The 20,353-nt window shown below is 42.8% G+C and overlaps 1 protein-coding gene across 1 annotated transcript in view; it reads left to right on the top strand.

Moving 5' to 3' along the window:
- Positions 1-1,827: 1,827 nt before the first annotated feature.
- PCDH7 (protocadherin 7) overlaps positions 1,828-20,353 on the top strand; it is a 390,709-nt gene continuing 372,183 nt past the window's right edge. The window contains exon 1 of the mRNA XM_039542047.1: positions 1,828-4,983. Coding sequence (XP_039397981.1) covers positions 1,828-4,983 — 3,156 coding nt within the window. The remainder of the gene's footprint in view (positions 4,984-20,353) is intronic.

Genomic DNA, 20,353 nt, shown 5'->3' with positions numbered 1-20,353 from the left:
AAATAAGAGGAAGAATAACAATTTGCTTAACGATAATTGATCATTGAAGAGTCAGAAGGTGGTTGTGGTGGTGGCGGCTTGAAGGGGAGGAAATCACGGGAGACCATGGGTTAGAGAGAGCAACAGCATCAGCCAAGGATGGGTTTGAAGACTGGGCTGGTGTTTTGCGATCAGCAGCTATCCCACTTGCAGCAGCAGAGGGTAAGGCTGGGCTTTCTGGAGTGCAGCGCTTGGCTCGTCCTCCCTCCCTCCCTCTCTCGGCGTGTGTAGCGCAGGCGGCTCTGCTGCTGCAGCGTCAGGGAAGAGCCGCCGAGAGAGGCTCCAGCAGCTCCCACCACTTTGGGCAAACTTGCTGGTTTACTGCTTTTTTCCGAGTGGGAAGCGGCGCCTCAGTTGCCATTCAACATTTTAAAGCACAAGCCGCTTTGCTGTGAAAGCGCCTGAACCACACTTCTCTGAAAGGCACAAGAGGGGAGGCACAACTGCAGATTTCACCCGCCGAGGCGGTGGGGTTCAGAGGAAACAATTGACTGGTATTATTTTCTTTGCAAAGAGGACTGCATTTTTATAAATCGCAAAGCGGTTCGTCCCCCCTCCCCTTTGCCATTCCGCTTATATGGATGTAATTCAGAATCTGTTAATTCACGTGGGGGATCCAGTTACATCTCGTTCTGCTCCGGGTATATTAACGAGAGAGCAAAGCAATAATCGCCTTTGGACACATAGCCTTGTTGCTAACCTTTGAACTGAAAGGATCAAGTTCAGATCTGGTTACCTGCATTGGGACGGAAAGGAAGAGAGAGAGAGAGAGAGAGAGAGAGACTGCAATCTCATTTGTGAATCGCTCTCACAGTGCTGCAGATCCAGATTGCTATAACACATGCAGTGCAAATGCAGGTAAGGCACACACACAAACTGCGGATGCAAAAACAAACTTGGGACTGTTTTGTGTGTGTGTATGTGCATTGCTCCAGCTTTGGAAATTCTGGGCAAACGGCTTCTGCAGTTTTTGTATCGTTGCTTTGTGACTAATGACCTTGCGCAGAGTTATTTAAAAAAATCCTCTACGGAGAAAGAACTGAACATTTTAGGCGATCTGTGAAGATGGATTTGGGTGCTTTTCTGCTAACCGAAGGGGATTTTCTGTGGACTGCTCTGTGATATAAGGGGTTCTCGCCTACCCACTGTACAGCTACCGCTATTATTGGGGATTTTTTTGTATTTTTCTTTGTTTTTTATTTTATTTTTAATCAGTTATTTAATTGTATTTTTTGCCCATTGCTAAGAGGATTGGGAGTTTTCCGGACACAACCCCTTTGAATGAGACGATTCACATTTTTTTCCCGTGTGCGTGCAGAGTGGGGAAAGAAAAGAGCTAATACCCTAGTCGTAAACGGCTGAGAGACAGAGGGAGAAGAGTGTGAATTGTACTTAACTCTAGGAGCGAAGAAGACGACCTGGGGAGGGGAGGGGGGGCTTCGAATAGCACCGCGCTGCTCCTGCTTTTATTACAAACCTTGCAAAGTGATTACAGTAAATCCAGAGAGGAGGAGGAGGAGGAAAATCCCGTCCTATCTGTTGAGCTGAATCTTTAAAAAGCAAAATACACTGTCCCATGAACTGTAAGCATATTGCAACTGGAAGGAAGGGAGGAGAAGAGCCAACACCAGGGTTTTGCTCACCGATTGCACCAGTTATGAGACAATAAGTTTCCCGGAAGAGAAGGATTTTATAATTGATCATCCGCACGCTGAGCATTTTTGTTGGCTTGTCAGGGGAGTTGGTGGGAGAGAGGAGGGGGGTTTTGGTGCGAAGAAGATGAGGAAGATGCGGACTCTCTTTGGCTTTGTGCATTGCTGCTGCTGCTGCTTCTTGCTCCTGCTGCCTCCTCCACTCTGGGTCAGCCTGGCCGCGGCCAAGCAGCTGCTGAGGTACCGGCTGGCCGAGGAAGGACCTGCCGACATCCGCATAGGCAACGTGGCTTCGGACCTGGGCATCGTAACGGGCTCTGGAGAGGTGACATTCAGCCTGGAGTCGGGCTCCGACTACCTGAAGATCGATAACATGACCGGGGAGCTGAGCACCACTGAGCGGCGCATAGACCGCGAGAAGCTGCCGCAGTGCCAGATGATCTTCGATGAGAACGAGTGCTTCCTGGACTTCGAGGTCTCGGTAATCGGCCCTTCGCAGAGCTGGGTGGACCTCTTCGAGGGCCGGGTCATCATCCTGGACATCAACGACAACACCCCCACCTTCCCCTCGCCTGTCCTCACCCTTACCGTGGAGGAGAACCGGCCCGTAGGGACCCTCTATCTGCTCCCCACTGCCACCGACAGAGACTTCGGTCGCAACGGCATCGAGCGCTACGAGCTGCTGCAGGAGCCCGGCGGCGACGGGGGCAGACGCGGAGGAGGGGGGTCGGCTTCTGCGGCTGAGAGCGCCCTCTACCCCGGCGGCAGTAAGAGGAGGCAGGAGCCGGACGGGGCGGCCCGCAGCAGCGTGTTCGAGCTGCAGGTGGCCGACACCCCTGACGGGGAGAAGCAGCCGCAGCTGATTGTCAAGGGGGCGCTGGACCGAGAGCAGAGGGACTCCTATGAACTGAGCCTGAGGGTGCGGGACGGCGGCGACCCGGCCCGCTCCTCCCAGGCCATCCTGAGGGTGCTGATCACCGACGTGAACGACAACAGCCCCCGCTTTGAGAAGAGCGTTTACGAGGCGGACCTGGCGGAGAACAGCAGCCCCGGGACCCCCATCCTGCAGCTGCGGGCCGCCGACCTGGACGTGGGGGTGAACGGGCAGATCGAGTACGTCTTCGGGGCCGCCACCGAGTCGGTGCGGCGCCTGCTGCGGCTGGACGAGACCTCGGGCTGGCTCAGCGTCTTGCACCGCATCGACCGGGAGGAGGTGAACCAGCTCCGCTTCACCGTCATGGCCCGGGACCGGGGCCAGCCGCCCAAGACCGACAAGGCCACGGTGGTGCTGAACATCCGCGACGAGAATGACAACGTGCCCACCATCGACATCCGCAAGATCGGCCGCATCCCACTGCGGGACGGGGTGGCCAGCGTGGCCGAGGACGTGCTGGTGGACACCCCCATCGCCCTGGTGCAGGTGTCCGACCGCGACCAGGGCGAGAACGGGGTGGTGACCTGCACGGTGGTAGGGGACGTGCCCTTCCAGCTCAAGCCGGCCAGCGAGGGCGAGGGGGAGCCTCAGAACAAGCGCAAGTACTTCCTGCACACCTCGGCCCCGCTCGACTACGAGGCCGTCCGTGACTACAACGTGGTGATCGTGGCCGTGGACTCGGGCAGCCCCAGCCTGTCCAGCAACAACTCGCTGCTGGTGCGGGTGGCGGACACCAACGACAACCCGCCGGTGTTCGGCCAGGCCGTGCTGGAGGTCTCCTTCCCGGAGAACAACTCGCCTGGGGAGAGGGTGGCCACGGTGGCGGCCACGGACGCGGACAGCGGCAAGAACGCCGAGATCTTCTACTCGCTGGAGCCCTCGCCCCTCTCCTCGGAGGCGCCCGGCGGCATCTTCAGCATCGACCCGGACTCCGGGGACGTGCTGGTGCAGGCGGTGCTGGACCGCGAGCAGCGCGACACCTACGAGTTCCAGGTGACGGCCCGGGACAAGGGGGTGCCGGCCCTGCAGGGCTCCACCACGGTGGTGGTGCGGGTGGCCGACCGCAACGACAACGAGCCGCGCTTCATGCAGGACGTGTTCACCTTCTACGTGAAGGAGAACCTGCAGCCCAACAGCCCCGTGGGCATGGTGACAGTGATGGACGCCGACCGGGGCCGCAACGCCGAGCTCAGCCTCTCCATCCAGCCCGGGGAGCAGGACCAGGCCGCCGGCATCTTCTCCATCGAGAACGACACCGGCACCATCTACTCCACCGTCTCCTTCGACCGGGAGCAGCAGACCAGCTACACCTTCAAGGTCAAGGCGGTGGACGGAGGGGAGCCGCCCCGCTCGGCCACCGCCACCGTCTCCCTCTTCGTGATGGACGAGAACGACAACCCGCCCGCCGTCACTTTCCCCAGCAACAGCTCCTACACCGTGCTGCCCCCGTCCAGCAACCTGCGCACTGTGGTGGCCACCGTGCTGGCCACCGACGCGGACACGGGCCTCAACGCCGACCTCAACTTCAGCATCATCGGGGGCAACCCCTTCAAGCTCTTCGAGATCGACCCGGCCAGCGGCGTGGTGTCGCTGGTGGGCAAGCTGGCCCCCAAGCACTATGGCCTGCACCGCCTGGTGGTGCAGGTGAACGACAGCGGCCAGCCGCCCCAGTCCACCACCGCCTTGCTCCACGTCTTCGTCAACGAGAGCCTCTCCAACGCCACCGTGGTGGAGAGCCAGGTGGCCCGCAGCCTGCACACGCCCCTGGCCCAGGACATCGCCGGCGACCCCAGCTACGAGCTGAGCAAGCAGCGGCTCAGCATCGTCATCGGGGTGGTGGCCGGCATCATGACGGTGATCCTGCTCATCCTGGTGGTGGTCATGGCCCGGTACTGCCGCTCCAAGCGCAAGCACGGCTACGAGGCGGGCAAGAAAGACCACGAGGACTTCTTCACCCCGCAGCAGCACGACAAGGCCAAGAAGCCCAAGAAGGACAAGAAAGGCAAGAAGGGCAAGCAGCCCCTCTACAGCAGCATCGTCACCGTGGAGGCCTCCAAGCCCAACGGGCAGCGCTACGACAGCGTCAACGAGAAGCTCTCCGACAGCCCCAGCATGGGCCGGTACCGCTCGGTCAACGGCGGCCCGGGCAGCCCGGACCTGGCCAGGCATTACAAATCCAGCTCGCCGCTGCCCACTGTCCAGCTTCACCCGCAGTCCCCCACCGCCGGGAAAAAGCACCAGGCCGTGCAGGAACTGCCCCCGGCCAATACTTTTGTGGGGGCAGGAGACAACATCTCCATTGGATCGGACCACTGCTCCGAGTACAGCTGTCAGGCCAGCAGCAAGTACAGCAAGCAGGTAAGGGTGCTGGGGTCACCCCCTAACCACTTCCACACAGCTAGCCCTCCCATCCCCAGCAAGTAGCTGTGGGAGCTGGGGACCCTCCCTGTTACACACAGACAGGGGCAGCGCTCTAGCCAGCACCAGGTATTGTAAGCGAAGGAGAGAGTCAGTCAGGGGATCCCCTTTGTACTCTTCCGTACTCCTCCCTGCAGGCAGCCAGTGTAGCCAGCGGCAAGTACAGCTGGCAAGTAAGGAAACCAAAGATACCCCAATCTCCTCCCTCACTACACACAGCCCGCCAGCTAAGTGGCAGTAAGTAATGAGCAGATAGAGGAGTCGGGGACTCCCCACTAAAATTACTCCTCCTCCTATGCTTCACAAACACAGGAGGCAGCCGGTAGAAAACACTGTATAGGTCATGAGAGTGAGGGCAGAGGGCCCCCTCCCTCCAAGCCAGCAATCGAGTAAACCCCTAGAAGGGAATCTGAGACCTCCTTATCAGCCCCCAGCACACATATCCAGCTAACAACCAGAACAACGTGAGAGCTGCAGACATCCTCCCCCTCACCACACAGTCTTCAAGCCACAGATAACCAGCCGGTAGTAAGCACAACAAGCAGGTAAGGGAAACAGACACATCCCCATTATCCACTGCCACCACCACCCACATATACTCAGCCAGCCACTAGAGTCCCTTTGAAACAGGCAGCCATCGTGTCTTTCTTTCAGAGGGAGGTGCATCCACTAGACAACAAGGTTCCATTGAGAGAGTGAATTCTTTCCTGCCACCCAGGCAGCAGGGTACTACTGAGAGAGGGAGCTGTCCTCTGACTTCATTCACACTCTCTATGGCTTTGTGTATATATGTGTATGAATTTGCAGCCACCATGTTTAAAGGTTGTGGGATCTAATTATGGGTAATTCATTAAGATTCAGATCTCTCTATAATATATGTGCCTGATTGTGATCCCACTTATATATTTTTCTTTATACCACTAGTACCATTAATTTCAGAAGACTGACTCTTGATAAGTGAAAGTGAGCTCAGAATTGGCCCCTACTTCTATAATAGTTTAACTGGTTTGGAGGATATTAGGTAATGTTTTCACCTCTATTAAATTCATAAGCCCCCAATTGTGCCACCCTCAATCACACTGAGTAGTATCTGAATGTCAGTAGTGGTGGTACTGACTTCTGTGGTATCACCAACTCAGTAAAATATTTCTGAACTTAAGGGTGATACAAGTGACTGATTCTGATCTTAGTTACATTGATGTAAATCAGTCATTGAAGTCAATGGAGTTCTGCCAGTATAAAAGGAAGATGCCAGTGTAATACCTGGCACCAAATTGGTGTAACATAGTGGAGAATCAGGCCATTATAATAATTCAAACCTATATTTTTATTTTATAAAGCATATGTTGAATTTTGAGCTGAGATCATTTTCCTTGACTTACTTTGTTGGGAGTTTATATGCTGAGAAAAATGTTTTGCAGTTGGTACTGTCATTGGGGGGGGGGGGGGGGAGGGGAGGATCTGTTTAAGATGAACATGATGAAAGTTTTCTCAACTACTATGCACATTATGCATGATACTATAGATAAATGAATGCAGATTCATGCAAATATGGTGCCAAGTCTGGAACATGGAAAATCTGTCAAATTTGACAAAAATGCTTTCTTTCCCACTTATTAACATGCAGATATGGTACACAACTACATGTTTATACTTTGAGATGTCTGTTGGTGTACTGAAATTGACTTTTATAATATGCAACCAGTATTTGCATTCTGCATGGTGGAATAATATATTGTAAGTAGAAGTGAGTTTCACGAGCCATTCATTCTTTCAGCTGAGTTACAAAACTGATGTGATTGATGTAATATTTGTTAATATTTTTGTGTATGTTGTTTTACCAGTCATACTAATGTTTTACAGAACATTTGACATAGTAGTTTCTTGGCAAAACATTTCTTTAACTTTCTCCCAGGGAGACCATTATAAATTTACTTTTGAAAATATTGTCTATATAAAATGTAAAATACTATAAAAGTTCACAAGCTTCCATCCACTAAGGTTTATTAAACACATAGTAGATGATGCCTTTTTAGTGATCATTATGCCAACACATGAAGTATAATCCATGCTAATCAGATACTAAATCTTTCTTGCTGCCAGAATTCATCTCAAAATATGAATTAAAGACTGTCAAAAGTATAATTTGTTTTTAGTGAAAAAAATGGCTTGTGTGTGTTAAATGTAGGAATTGGTAAGAGATTAGACTATACAAATGACTACTTGTGCTGATAAGTGCTTTCTTTGAGGTTATTGTGCAAAAATATATTGATTGTATCTTGTTTAGTAAATTATTTAGAATATTTTCCCAGGAAATATTTTTGATGTACAATACATTACGAGATGTCCTTGGAGAAGAAAATAGCTTACTACACTTTTACATACAACAATCAAAGTGGAAGGAACACATCAAGAAAAAACTCTTAATTTATCTAGTTTAAAACAGCTCCCTTCCCCCCAACCCCATGTCTCAGTTAAAGTCCGACAGCTTTTTGTGATAGTAGTTTGGTTATAAAGCTCAATATAATTGAGTAATTTATGGGTGATATTTTAATGTTTTAACACAGGATTTATTTAAAATATACTAAAAAGTTGACATTACTCAACATTTTGGTTTAATATCTTTATAAGTATTGTAACTGAAGTTTTCTTTGGATAAAATAAATAGCTTCTCAGAATGGTCAGCATACACACACACACACAAACATGCATATAAATTAAAGACAGGACAGTGGGCATTGACTCAGAGGACAGTAAGAATAATGTTAAATAAAAGCCTACAGGATAGATTTTTTTGGCAGACTATTTCTGTTACAGCCATCCTATGGGCACTTGCTAACTTGCTGCTGAGTGACATTTATGTGCTCTTGTGCTTTTATTTTTTTAAATTTTATTTTAACATAATAATGAGTATATAAGGTGGAGGTTTATATAAATAACCTGAACTTTTCATATCTCAAACATTAAAATTTGAGCATTGACTGACTCACCACAGTAGGTATTCATATTCTTGAACACTTAAACCAGGTGATATTCATGCTCAGTATCTTGTTTAGAAGGAAAGGTGACACATTTAGAAATCAGCTACTATCAAATAGTATTAATTTTATCATAGTTTAATTGTACATGCAAGGTAAAACAAGTGGAATATTAGCATGCATATTACAGCAAGAGATTAGCTGAAACTTGCATGTCTTTCCTCCTTTACTCATTGACAGTTGCCTTTATTCCATGGAGAGATTAGAAAGTGCATAAAGTTTTAAAGACAAGTAAATAGACAAACCAGGAAGTGCCCTTCCTGAAGTAGATGAGGGTGATATCCATTATCCATTAAGGTAATTAGACTTGGTAATTGATACATCTTCATACCCACAATATTGTTGTCAGGGGAAAGGTCTCCATTTACAGTACCAAATGGTGTGCTCAAGTTAGTACACAGGTAATGTTTTTCTATTCTGATTTCGTGTTGTGGTGTCTTTTTTTTCTTTAAGGCAATATATATTTAGTTTTAGAGTTTAGTACCTCATCCTTAGTTCTTCAGGGCATTTTGTTTGGTGCAGTACCATATGAGACACTATAAACCTCAAAAATCAACAACAACAAAAACACCACTTGGCATAAGTATTAAAAATAATAGATTTTAAAACTAAATTTTGTATTGGATACACTACTTACTTTTAATAAAGTTTAGTTAGATATTAAAGCATTAGACACATCATATTTAACCTTCACTTTACAACAAATCTCTATGTTTCCCCCCTGAATTACCTTAAAGGAGCTTCTTTCAAGGCTGTTCTTGTCTTATTAATATGAAGTTTCTGTCCAAAATTGTATATTATTTTAGACCCTGATTTAGCAGTCCATCCCTATTCAGCAAAACACTTAACCATATGCTTAACTTTAAGCAAATGCTTAAGTCCCATTATCTTCAGTGGGATTTAAACATTTGCCTAAAATTAAGCATATGCATAAGTGCTTTGATGAACAGGCCTGGATTTAGGCAAGTGCTTTGCTCAATCGGGACCTGATGACCTGATCTTCAAGGTGCTAAACACTTGAAGAGATGATGTGAGATGATGAACAACACCCTTAACTTCCAGCAAAGACAATAGATGTTAAGGCAGCTCAGCACATCACAGAAGCAATCAGCAGCTTGGAGGATTGGCTCCCTAATCATAATTGTAAACTAGAAGTAATAATTGTCTATTATGCAGTATCGCTTGTCAATTAATCTTTGTAAGTTATATTCCACTTTGCTTTATAATGCAAAATAATAGAGAGACACATGAAAAAAAGATATTTGGGCAGATTTCATCCACTGATGGCATGCATGTGAGATTTTCTTGTTAACCTCTGCTAGAGGTCCCCCCCACTTTTTTTTGTTTGGTCTGTTGATGTCCACTGGTTTCTCTTTTATTTGCTATGCAGAGATGATGTCTGAAGAATGGGATCTTTAAAATATTCTGGATGCTTTTTCAAATAAATATATGTCACCTTCAGTGTGATTAGAAAGAGCTATGTAAGAATCTGTGAATGCCATTATCCCTTTGCTTGAGGTACATTGTTGCCTATCCAATTCTATAATCCTTTATGAATTACCCTCATGCTTTTGCTATTTGGAAAATGTGCTGCTTAGTGAACAAAACTGTTATCACACCTAAGTGTGGTGACAAGCCTACCTAGTTGCATCTCTATAACAATACAATTTTTAGAAATTAATTTTTAAAAAATCTTCTGAGTATGCTATTCAGTTAATCGGTTTACACAGGTATGGTACATTAACAGTCTCTTGGATTGTGGAAACATTGTATATGGCTGGTTATCATATATGTGAGTTGTAACTATAAATTAAAGTATCCATTCTCCCATCAGTATGTAGGTGTAACTCCTGTTGAAGTTAATGAGAGGTTATGCCTGGTGCATCAAGGAGCAGTCAATCTTAAATGTACAGTTTAAGCAGCCACGCAAACATCCTCTTTCTTCATAATAATGTATGTAAAACAGTTTATAAAAATACAGACTAATCCCCAAGAGTAAAGTTGGTCATGATTTGTGCCTTGACTAATTTTTTTGAGCCTAATCAATGTTTTTAAAAAATCTTACTAGCACTAGCTCAATGTAGAAAAGAAGTGTGGCGCTTTGGGATGAGGTGTAACATTTTAACATTTAACATGGATACAGTTTGGAGAGAAGTTTCTAAAAGCATAGGTAAATGTTCTGTCTTCAGTTTGCAAAATAGTAAATATTCTACAGTTGATTTTAGAAATGGCCCATATTTGTCACGTAGTAACAAATCATTTTGGAAACAGGGACTAATTAAACATGGTGATACATCTTTTGAAGTTTTTATTAGCTCTACTTAACACAATGTGTTCAATTAACAAGTAAAGGCTTTATTTTCCTGTTCAGTGAAATCCTCATGTCCTGTGTGCAAAAAGCTAATTTACTACAACAATCATCCCTCACTCCAAAGGGATGGAATCTGAGTAGAGGTGGAGTGTCATGCTTTGAAGGACTAAAGAATGCCTATTGTTGAGGGCAGGCGGGAAATCAGGCATCTTCAAAGGGATAGGATGTGATTTACTAACTTCGACAGCTCCCTGACTGTATGTATGGATATTTGTCTAGACCAGTAAGACATTCAGCAATTTGATTATTGCTGCATCAGTCTTTGTATCATGACCCACTGATACAAACATTCTCAGAACTCGTATTTCCATTTCCTTCCTGAGCATATTCAAATACTCCAAAAATTAAATATCTGAATTAAAGAAATATATATATATATATATATATATATATATATATATATATATATATATATATATATATATATATATATATATATATATATATATGGATAATATATAATGATTGGGTTGGAGAATATTGGTCCTTATACACTTGTGATACTGAAGCATATATATATATATATATATATATATATATATATATATATATAAATGGTTATTCTTTTCTGCCTGCTTAGATACCTTGTGCCCCAATATTTATTGCAGGTTTGACTGACTAGTATTTTTGCAGACAAACTTCTGTCCTGAAATGACAGGCAAATTTCCATGTAAATTTGATTGGTGGAAGTTTTAGAATGTTTGTGCGGTTAACTTTTCAGCGCATTGCCCTTAAATAGAAAACTTGGCCATGATTTGGTTTTGCAGTAAAACATAATCATAAATCATCACACTTCAGAGTTCAAATCTTGTTTGATATTTTCCTTGTTAGCTAATTACCTAAATCCTTTAGAAGCACTCTAAATTCTTTACTATAATTAGTTTAAACATGTCATGTTATTTTCTTTTACTTATGGAAATACTTAAAGTACATCTTTGTTACACATATTTGAGAAATACAGTTCAGCATCTTACAGCCAGGCTTCTAAAGCATGTTTTCAGAACTTCTGTTTATAGTAAATGTTAAGGAATTGTTAAAGCTGCAAAATGAATTCCCTGTATTCATTCTTAGAATGGGTAAAATATATTGCATATAAATTACAACATAACCTTCTCCATATCTTTTTACTGTTTCATACGCTAACAAAGGAGTTTGTATGTCATATGTCTGGGAGATGTGCTCAGTATCCTTTTTATTTGGCTTGATTTCTCTTATCTAAGCGAGAGATTCGGTTGTCCCTAGTTATATCATGTTTTGTACGTTTGTAGTGTTACTCTAAATGTTGCATTCTGCAAATATTTTGAAATGACATTATTAAACTCAGTCTTAATTATCACCCACATTAATGAATTAATATCTAAAAGGAAACAAAAATTTACATTGCATAATATCTCTTTTGAACCAAAAGATAGTAAGAGAAAAATTCCAACTTTTACACAGTAAAGTGTAAGTAAATGTAAGTGACACCCTAATATTTATTGACCATGCCACGCAAGGTGACTTGCAAAAGTAAATTACCCAATTCATATATCTTTACCAATATGTGCTGAATGCCCCCAATAACCAGTATAAGAAGGGCATTCAGAGTGTTATTATGCAAAAATATCTTTATTTTCGCTTTCAGATTGATCCCACAATGCCCATTCCTATGTTGCTTTGTTAACTTCCACTCTGACCTGATACCTTAACATGTACTATGTTGGTATGTCATATATACCACAGAACCAGTCTTGGGGTTTGTTACTATTTTTATGATTTTTGAAATTTTCAAAATTATTTAAAACCAAATACCATAATATGTAAATGTACAGCCTGCGACATGCTGGAGGTCAGATAAAATTATCAAAATGAGCCCTTCTGACCTTAAAAATCTGAATATAAAAGAAATTTGGAAAAACACTCTACATATGAAAAAAAAACCACAATACTTACTTACACATCCCTACTGTGATGGGGCAGCTGCAGGTGCAGGAACCAGTGTGTTTCTGAAGTCGCTATTGTATCAGTGTGATGGCATATCAGATTGGAGGAGAGCCAGCTGAGAGTGGTGGGGATGGATATAATGAGAATTTCATGAATGAAAGAAAATAAAGTAAGCTTTAAGGTATTTTGTGTTCTTGGTTCCTCTCTCAGCCTGGGAGAAATTCAGCAAATATTGGTAACAGAATTTTGTACTTTACTTTTGTAGGCCACTTATAAGTATCAAAAATCCAAAACCACATTCAGTACCGAAGTGCCAGTTCAGCGGGCTACTTAAACATGTTCCTAACTTTAAATATGTGAGTAGTCACAAGCACTTTACTGAATCAGGGACCAAATTCTTGTGTTACACCAGTGCAAGTTCAGGGAAGCTGACTGATTGCATAGTTGTACTTGAGAGTAGAGTTTGTCCCACACTTTTCAGAAAACAGGAGACATAATTTAATGCAAGATGTATACACTGAATAACCAGAGTTCCTTAAAAAGTTCAGTATTTTTTCCCTAAGGGGGAAAAAAAACAACCAACCAACCAACCAAACACCTGGAACCAGTAAAATCTTATGGATTCTTGACATTGGCTATGCAGTCTTGTTTGAACAGAACTGGGCTTTTGAGTCAGATTCAGAACAGAGAAGTTTAGAAAATTATCTGATTTCTTTTTCATTGTTTACATCCTTTAAACCGATCATTTTCCCACTCAGAAACTTGTTCTACTGCCATCCTTACATTAACTTGTACAGATATTGTTGTGGCATGACTTCCAATGCATAATTTTATTATTCTCACAAAGGATCACAAATAGTACACTAATTATTATCTTATAAATGAAAATTAGGAGCTCAAAACGAGCATTTTATACTTATTTTTTCCTAAAACTCAACTTGGTCTATCCTGACACTGGCAAGCATAATCTATTATGTAGTAAGATTTTATTTTATTGGCACTTATTCAACAACTCAAAAAGAAATACCTCAAAACCTCATCTTTTACATGATTAATGGTTTAGAACCTTGACTGTGTTGTTCAATATTACTTGCCTGACTATAGTGAGCAGGATTTGGCCCTATATCAAATGCAAAATGCAGAACCATTGTTGTAACAATATTCCCAGAAAAAGCAGCAAAGAGTCCTGTGGCATATTATAGACTAACAGATGTATTGGAGCATGTATTCACCCACGAAAGCTCATGCTCCAATACGTCTGTTAGTCTATAAGGTGCCACAGGACTCTTCGCTGCTTTTACAGATCCAGACTAACACGGCTACCCCTCTGATATTCCCAGAGTTATGTTTCTTGGTTCAGGAGAGTATAACTCCATTCTTAAGTATGTTCTTGATCGTACTAATGGGCAATGCTGGCTATATATGCTCAGACATCTTTGTTAAATCTACTGGGCAGTCCGTTGTGCGTATTTGATCATGCAGTTGTGTGCTGTCCCCTATAGTGCATACAAATGAGACAGATTTGACCTAAAATGCTTGCCTACTTTTGAAATTAAAACTTTGCCACCCAGTTGAGGTCATGCATGTTGATTGACCAAATCTGGCCTAGGCAAATCTATGTAATTTACTAAGTTTAAAATTCTAATTCTGTATGCTATTTCTCATTGAAATCTATGTCTCCTAAAATGAATATTAAAAACAAAAATGGAAACATAACTAATGAAGCAATAGCAGGTGCAAATATAATAGACATTTAATTAAATTGTTCTTTTTTCAGTGTTTTCATTATAATAGTGTCAGTTAATATTTTATTATTTTTACCTCCCCTAATCTTTATTTTTTGCTGCTTTTAACATGCATTTGGCTTGATTCTCTGGAGGGTTACTCCAGTTTTATGCTAGTGCAAGTCCATTACTTTCAGTGGCGTTACATGGACATAAAATTTGAATAATACAGTGGTGAATAAAGCTCCTGATCTCCCTCTATGTGCACTAAAGAGGTTGTAGTGACATTGTGTGTATGTACTTCATTATATCAAAAAAAGGAGATTTTAGTTGATGTGAAAACAAAATCATTGATTCTTTATGAATATATAATTATGTTACAGTTGCCTTATGAGTTTACCAAAAGGCAGTAATTGATTCCTTTGAAATAAAAGTTATTTTTTCTCCAAGTAATTTTGTGAATTCTTCTTCAGTGGGAATAATTGTACTGGAAATTGCAAGACCTCTATTTAATTACAGGTCACTACATGCTCAACCAATGAACTTTCCATTCTGATCTTGGGATATAACTGTTTTACAGATTTAGAAAACTCATTCATAAGACTGATTTGAATATGTACTTGCAATTTCATTCTGCTGCCTGCCATCTAAGGGACTGAATCTGCCACCTTTACTCACATTGAGTAATGTTTTACTTCACAAGTAGTTCTATTGAAATAAACTAGATTATTCATAGAACAGGTAATGCTTAGTGTACATAAGGATGACAAAACTGGGTTCGAAATTAAGCAGCATCCATTTTCTTTGTGGCTTTGAACCATCAGCAATTTTTTTCAGCAATTATAAAACATACTGTGCATCTTGTAACTTAACAATTAATACACAGAGACAAAGGGGATGATTCTGATTTCATGTACATCAATAACTCACTTGAACAGGTGTAAAACAAGTAGAAGTGAGATCAGAACCATTCCTACTTATTCTTCTTTATACTTCTTGGCCTTTATGAGAGCTATGAGTTGGGGATCCTACTCATGTTTAAGTTAATAACAAAACTCTCAGTGACTGATGAGAGCAGGATCAGATACCACTGGTTTATTTCACTGCTATGAAACACCAGGATATACCCTTGTTACTCTTTGACTTCAGGGGAGTTATTAGCCATAAAGCTGTAGTTACACAGTGGTACATCAGGTCCCACATTTATAATTTGTTTGCATTTTTGTAAACAAAAAAGGGTATTATTTGAATGACTATATGATATGTTTGTCCTTTACTATATTGAATTTAGAAAAAGATGACTTGGAGGAACTCATATTTAGTCTACTAATAAGGAAAACAAATAAGATTAACTGTGCTTGCAAAACTATGATAATTCTAAATATATATTTATTAAATATGATTTAAAAGTATGCTTTTTCTAGCACTAGTTTTTCTTTTGTGTGGAGGAAAAGATAAAGAGCAATATGAAATTCCCTGCATGTAAAACAGATTGAACAGATTTACTTAGCCTGCTTATTCAGAGTATTGCAAAATAGATTTTGACTTGTGTGGTATTCAACAGGGAATGGGTTTTGTGATATTCCGTTGGCTGTGCAGATTTTGCTGAATGTACTGATAATTCATCTTGAACATTTTAACACTGAAATTCAGGGTACTTCCATAGAAATCTAGTGTGCTGAATTTAGAGTGTATGTTTTTACTTGTTCTTCATTAAGTATAGAAAGTGACTGAAATCTTCAAGTTAAATGGTAACCTTCCTGGAGAATTAATGTTACATAAATATAAAAGGGCTAGTTAAAGCTTCCCTCTACCAAATGTTTCTAAAAAGCTTTATGTATTTATAAGACTTCATGATCTACTATTGATGCAAATTACTAGGGATAAAAGAAAATCCATCTGTTATCAAAGAAAAAAAATAAATGAAATAAGTCCAAGGATTTGAAAGACTTAACATTAAGAACTAGGAATTCATACTTTGTGATGGGTTTATAGTAATTGACAGAAGAAAAGACTTCTTTTAGCATTCACAAAGTTTTTTTCTTCCAACTAAGGGAAAATGACTTTGCTATAAAAGCCTCTCTTATAACATATCCTGTTTCATTTTATAATTTTGTATGCTCTACTAAAGAATCTCAATTAAAATTTGACCTAACACCATTTCATGTAGCGTTGGGAATTATTAGTTTTGTTATTACTACCCTTACATCTAATCAAATTGTCCGTAGCTAAATAAATAGCATTTCATCAAGAGACACCGGTTTCCAATCTACTAGGATTCAGATTACCAGCATGAGAATGTATCTAAGGCTAGTGTCTTCAATCTGCAACTAATTGTGCACTGATAATGGTATTGCCCACAGGCAGTTCTCTTTTGCTGTCTTGATAAATGATAGATTTTTCTGTGAGTTAATGTTAAAATCAGATGGAGACATATTATAGTGCAGTTACTACTCTTAACCTTTCTTCTTTGCTAATTTGAAATATGCACCATTTGGAGAGATCTATGTATTTAATTTCCTTAAGAATAATCTCAGGAAAAATAATAATAATTTAAAAAAGAATCATACTCACATTAAAATAGAGCTAGTTTTGTAGAAAACTTGTATTGTTAAAAAATATGACATGTATGCAGAGTCCCTTGCCAAGATTTCTGGGAACAGAAGTGGGTAGCCAACAGATGAGCTCAAATTGAACCATAAAACTTAGCGCGCTGTTAGCCTATAGTAGCACATATTTGTTATTGTTACCCTCTTTCTTCCTTCCTTTTCCCTCCTACTAGTTGTCAGTCACTTGTTAAGTTTTGTCTTAGACTGTATTATAAACTGTACAGGGCAGGGACTATATATAACATTTTTACTCATGAATCTCAAAGCACTTTACAAAAGAGGGTTTGTGTAAGTCCTAGCACAAGGGTAATAATAGTAATCTGCAAAATGAGGAAAATTTTAATGTTTTAAAAATTATTAGTATATTTGTATTATCGTACCACCTTGGATCCCTTGTAATGGACCAGGACCCCATTGTGCTAGGTGCTGTACAAACATAGAACATGTTAGATATGAATGGTAGCTATGAGAGAAGCTTTTAAAGAAGGGAATGAATAAAGGTTAAAAAGCCTAGTGGGGCAACCACTGTTTTGGGAATTGAAAGAAGGCTTTGCTATGATCCATGTAATTTTGTTCCTGCAAAATGATTCCAACAGTTTGAAATCTATTCTTCACCTTACTGGTTACATGTGAACAGCTCTTCGCTTTTGCACTAAAGCAAGTGGGAATTGTTCGCTGTCACAAATAATAAATAACAAGAGTACCCAATCTGCACAGCATGGAAGTGATAAAAACACATGCTTATGAGTGCTTGAGATTTCACAGCTATTAATTTTGAACTTTTTGATTGCAGTTCTGTTTTACAAGAATAGATGCTGTTAGGGCTGCAGTACACCGTGACAGTGAGAAATTATGACAACATGCATTTATCATTATGAACCTGATCTATTCTGTCTAAGAGGGGATAAGATAGTGTCCCTAGAGCCAAACTCATAAAATGTTTCTCACCTTTATTGCATGTTTAACTCTTTTTAATACTAATAGTTGTTAAAATGTTTCATAGCACTGGCTAATATTAAGTACTAATTTATTCTAAGGCGGATTACTTTGTACATGGTGAACATGTGTAACTCATCAGTGTTAATGGGAGCTGTATGTATACACTGAGGGCCCCCAAGTATAAGTGTCCTGTATGCTATTGCATATACAACTTGTTCTCTCATTCACATGGTCATAGAAGATACTCTGTCGCCTGGTTAAAACCCCTCATAATGCATTTTTGGGAAGAAAAAAATAATGGACCTAAAAGGACTGTGTTCAAGCTGAAAAAAGTGTTACATTGTAACTTTAGTAAAAGACACCTTAAAATTTTAACCAGTACAATACATGATGTCTCTAAAAAGTGTAATTTCCAAATACAGAGGTATTATTAAAGTATTGTAGCTAATTTTATTTTCCAGTCTATGACATGCAGTATTTACTTCACAATATAGAGCATGAATTTAGCAATCCAAATTTTATTTTATGGACCCCTTGTGGACAATGCTATTAAATATGAGTAAGGCTATGTTTCTTTCATGGAGGTCACGGAAATCATGGATTCCATGAGCTCTGTGACTTCCACAGTGGCTGTGTGGCTGACTTCAGGGCCACCCAATCAGCTGGCCCTGAGCAGTGGTCCTGGGGGCGTCTTCGGGGAGTGCCTGAGCAGCAGTCCTGGGGGCTGCCCCGGAGTTAGCTGTACCAGCCACTGCTCTGGCAGCCCCGGGCACCTGGCTCCAAGGACCATGCAAGCAGTGGCCAGTGTGGCCGGTCCCAAGGACTGCCCAAACAGCAGTCCTGGGGAGGGGGGCAGACCCAGGGAGCATCTGAGCAGTAGCCCGGGGCCAGCCGCACCAGCTACTGCTCGGGCGGCCCAGGCAGTTGGCTCCAGGGACCACCGGAACAGTGGCTGGTGTGGGTGGCTCCAAGGAGCGCCAAAGCAGCACTCCTGGGGGTACCCTGGGGACTGCCAGAGCTGTGGTGGTCTGAGTGCAGCTGGAGCAGCAGTCATGGGGTAGTTGGAGTAGTGGTCCCAGGGTGGCTGGAGCCATGGTCCCGGGATGCCTGGAGGCCGTCCGGAGAGTGGTCCTGGGAGCAGCCGCCAGGGGGCACTCAACCCTCAGTGGCCCCCAGTGGGGGCCCGAGAAGTAGAGATTTTTGGTCAAAGTCATGGGCAGGTCACCAGCCATGAATTTTTATTTATTGCACGTGACCTGCCCATGACTTTTACAAAAAATACCTGTGACCAGGGGCGGCTCTACAAATCACGCTGCCCCAAGCAGCGCGGGAGCGCCGCGCCGCCCTTCCCAGTCCCGCGGGCGGGTCCCTCCCTTCTCGGCGGCATCCTGGGAGGGGGCTTTTCTCTGGAGCTTCTCCGCGCCCGCGGCAGGCCGCGGGGGGTCGGAGGAGCCCGGACCGGGACCTGCCATGCCTGCCGCCGCGCTGCGAGCGGGAAAGGAGAGAAGACGACCCCGACCCCCCGCAGCAGGCGGCAGGTCCCCGCCCGCCGCCCGACCCGCGCCCGCATGCTGCCGCGCGCAGCCACACCGCAGCCCTCCCCCCCTCCCCCCGCCCCCCCCCCGCCGGCGCGCTGCCCGCTGCTGGCCCCGCCGCCCCCCTGCCTGTGACTAAATCTTAGCCTTAAATATGAGTAATTCCTGAAGCTTTCCCTGTACTGTGAAACATCAGGAATCTGAATTCTGATCATCTATGGTATTTTCATACAGGGTATGATAGCACAGTCTTTACACAGACAAAACTGCCAGTGACTTCAATAAGAAATTATCCAAAGTAAAGATAATTGGCTTGGGCCATTAGAAAATGTCAGCGGTAGGTTGAGGAAATAATGAAATGGATAAGACAACAGCAGCCATTTCTTTTCAACTTATTACAATACAAAAAGAGGTAATTATTTTACTTAAAATAACTTTATTGTTTATTTTCAATTTAAATACCAAAAAATAAAATAATACCTGTGAATCTTAGTTACATTACAACAATTACAGTTAGAATCACAACAGATCCCTAACAGCATTAACATAATCATTCAGATAGGTACTCAGTCAGCTAACCACCTACACGAAGCTCCTTTCCTCCCTTTTGTTGTTCCAGGAAGCATACCCTCTGCCTCCTCCAAAACCCCTATCAAGCCGTGGTATATTTTTCAGCATGCTCAGAATGTCATCAAATTCAGATTCCTCTGGACTAAGGGTAACAAATTCAAAAGTCCTTGAGCCCTCACAGACAAGACTCTCCCAGCAGTTACCTCTCTTTTATAATGAGGGGGGATTCACCTGGAGCTCCTCTGCTCCTGTGGCAGCATGGTGCCTGGAGAGAGGTAATCCCACAGGTAGGCCATCCTCAAGCCATTTAGGGCCTTAAATGGCCAACACCTTAAACCCTGCCCAGAGACCAATAGAAACACCATGCAGATCCTGGAGCAGTGGTTTTACGTACTCTCAGTGAGATGTCCTGCTCAATATGTGAGCTGCTGTGCTCTGCATCAGTTTCAGTTTCTGAATGGTTTTAAGGTGTAGCTGTTACCCAGGGTTCTTTAAACCCAAAGCTCTTGGTAACTTTTACTCTGTGCGAGGAGGTGTCAGGAAATAAATCAGGGGAGACACAGCCGTCCAACCGATAGATGGCTGGCACAAACAGGACAAC

This window comes from Mauremys reevesii, linkage group 5 (assembly GCF_016161935.1).
Source record: "Mauremys reevesii isolate NIE-2019 linkage group 5, ASM1616193v1, whole genome shotgun sequence".
Classification (NCBI taxonomy): Eukaryota; Metazoa; Chordata; order Testudines; family Geoemydidae; genus Mauremys; species Mauremys reevesii.
This window is presented reverse-complemented; position numbering and strand designations above follow the sequence as displayed.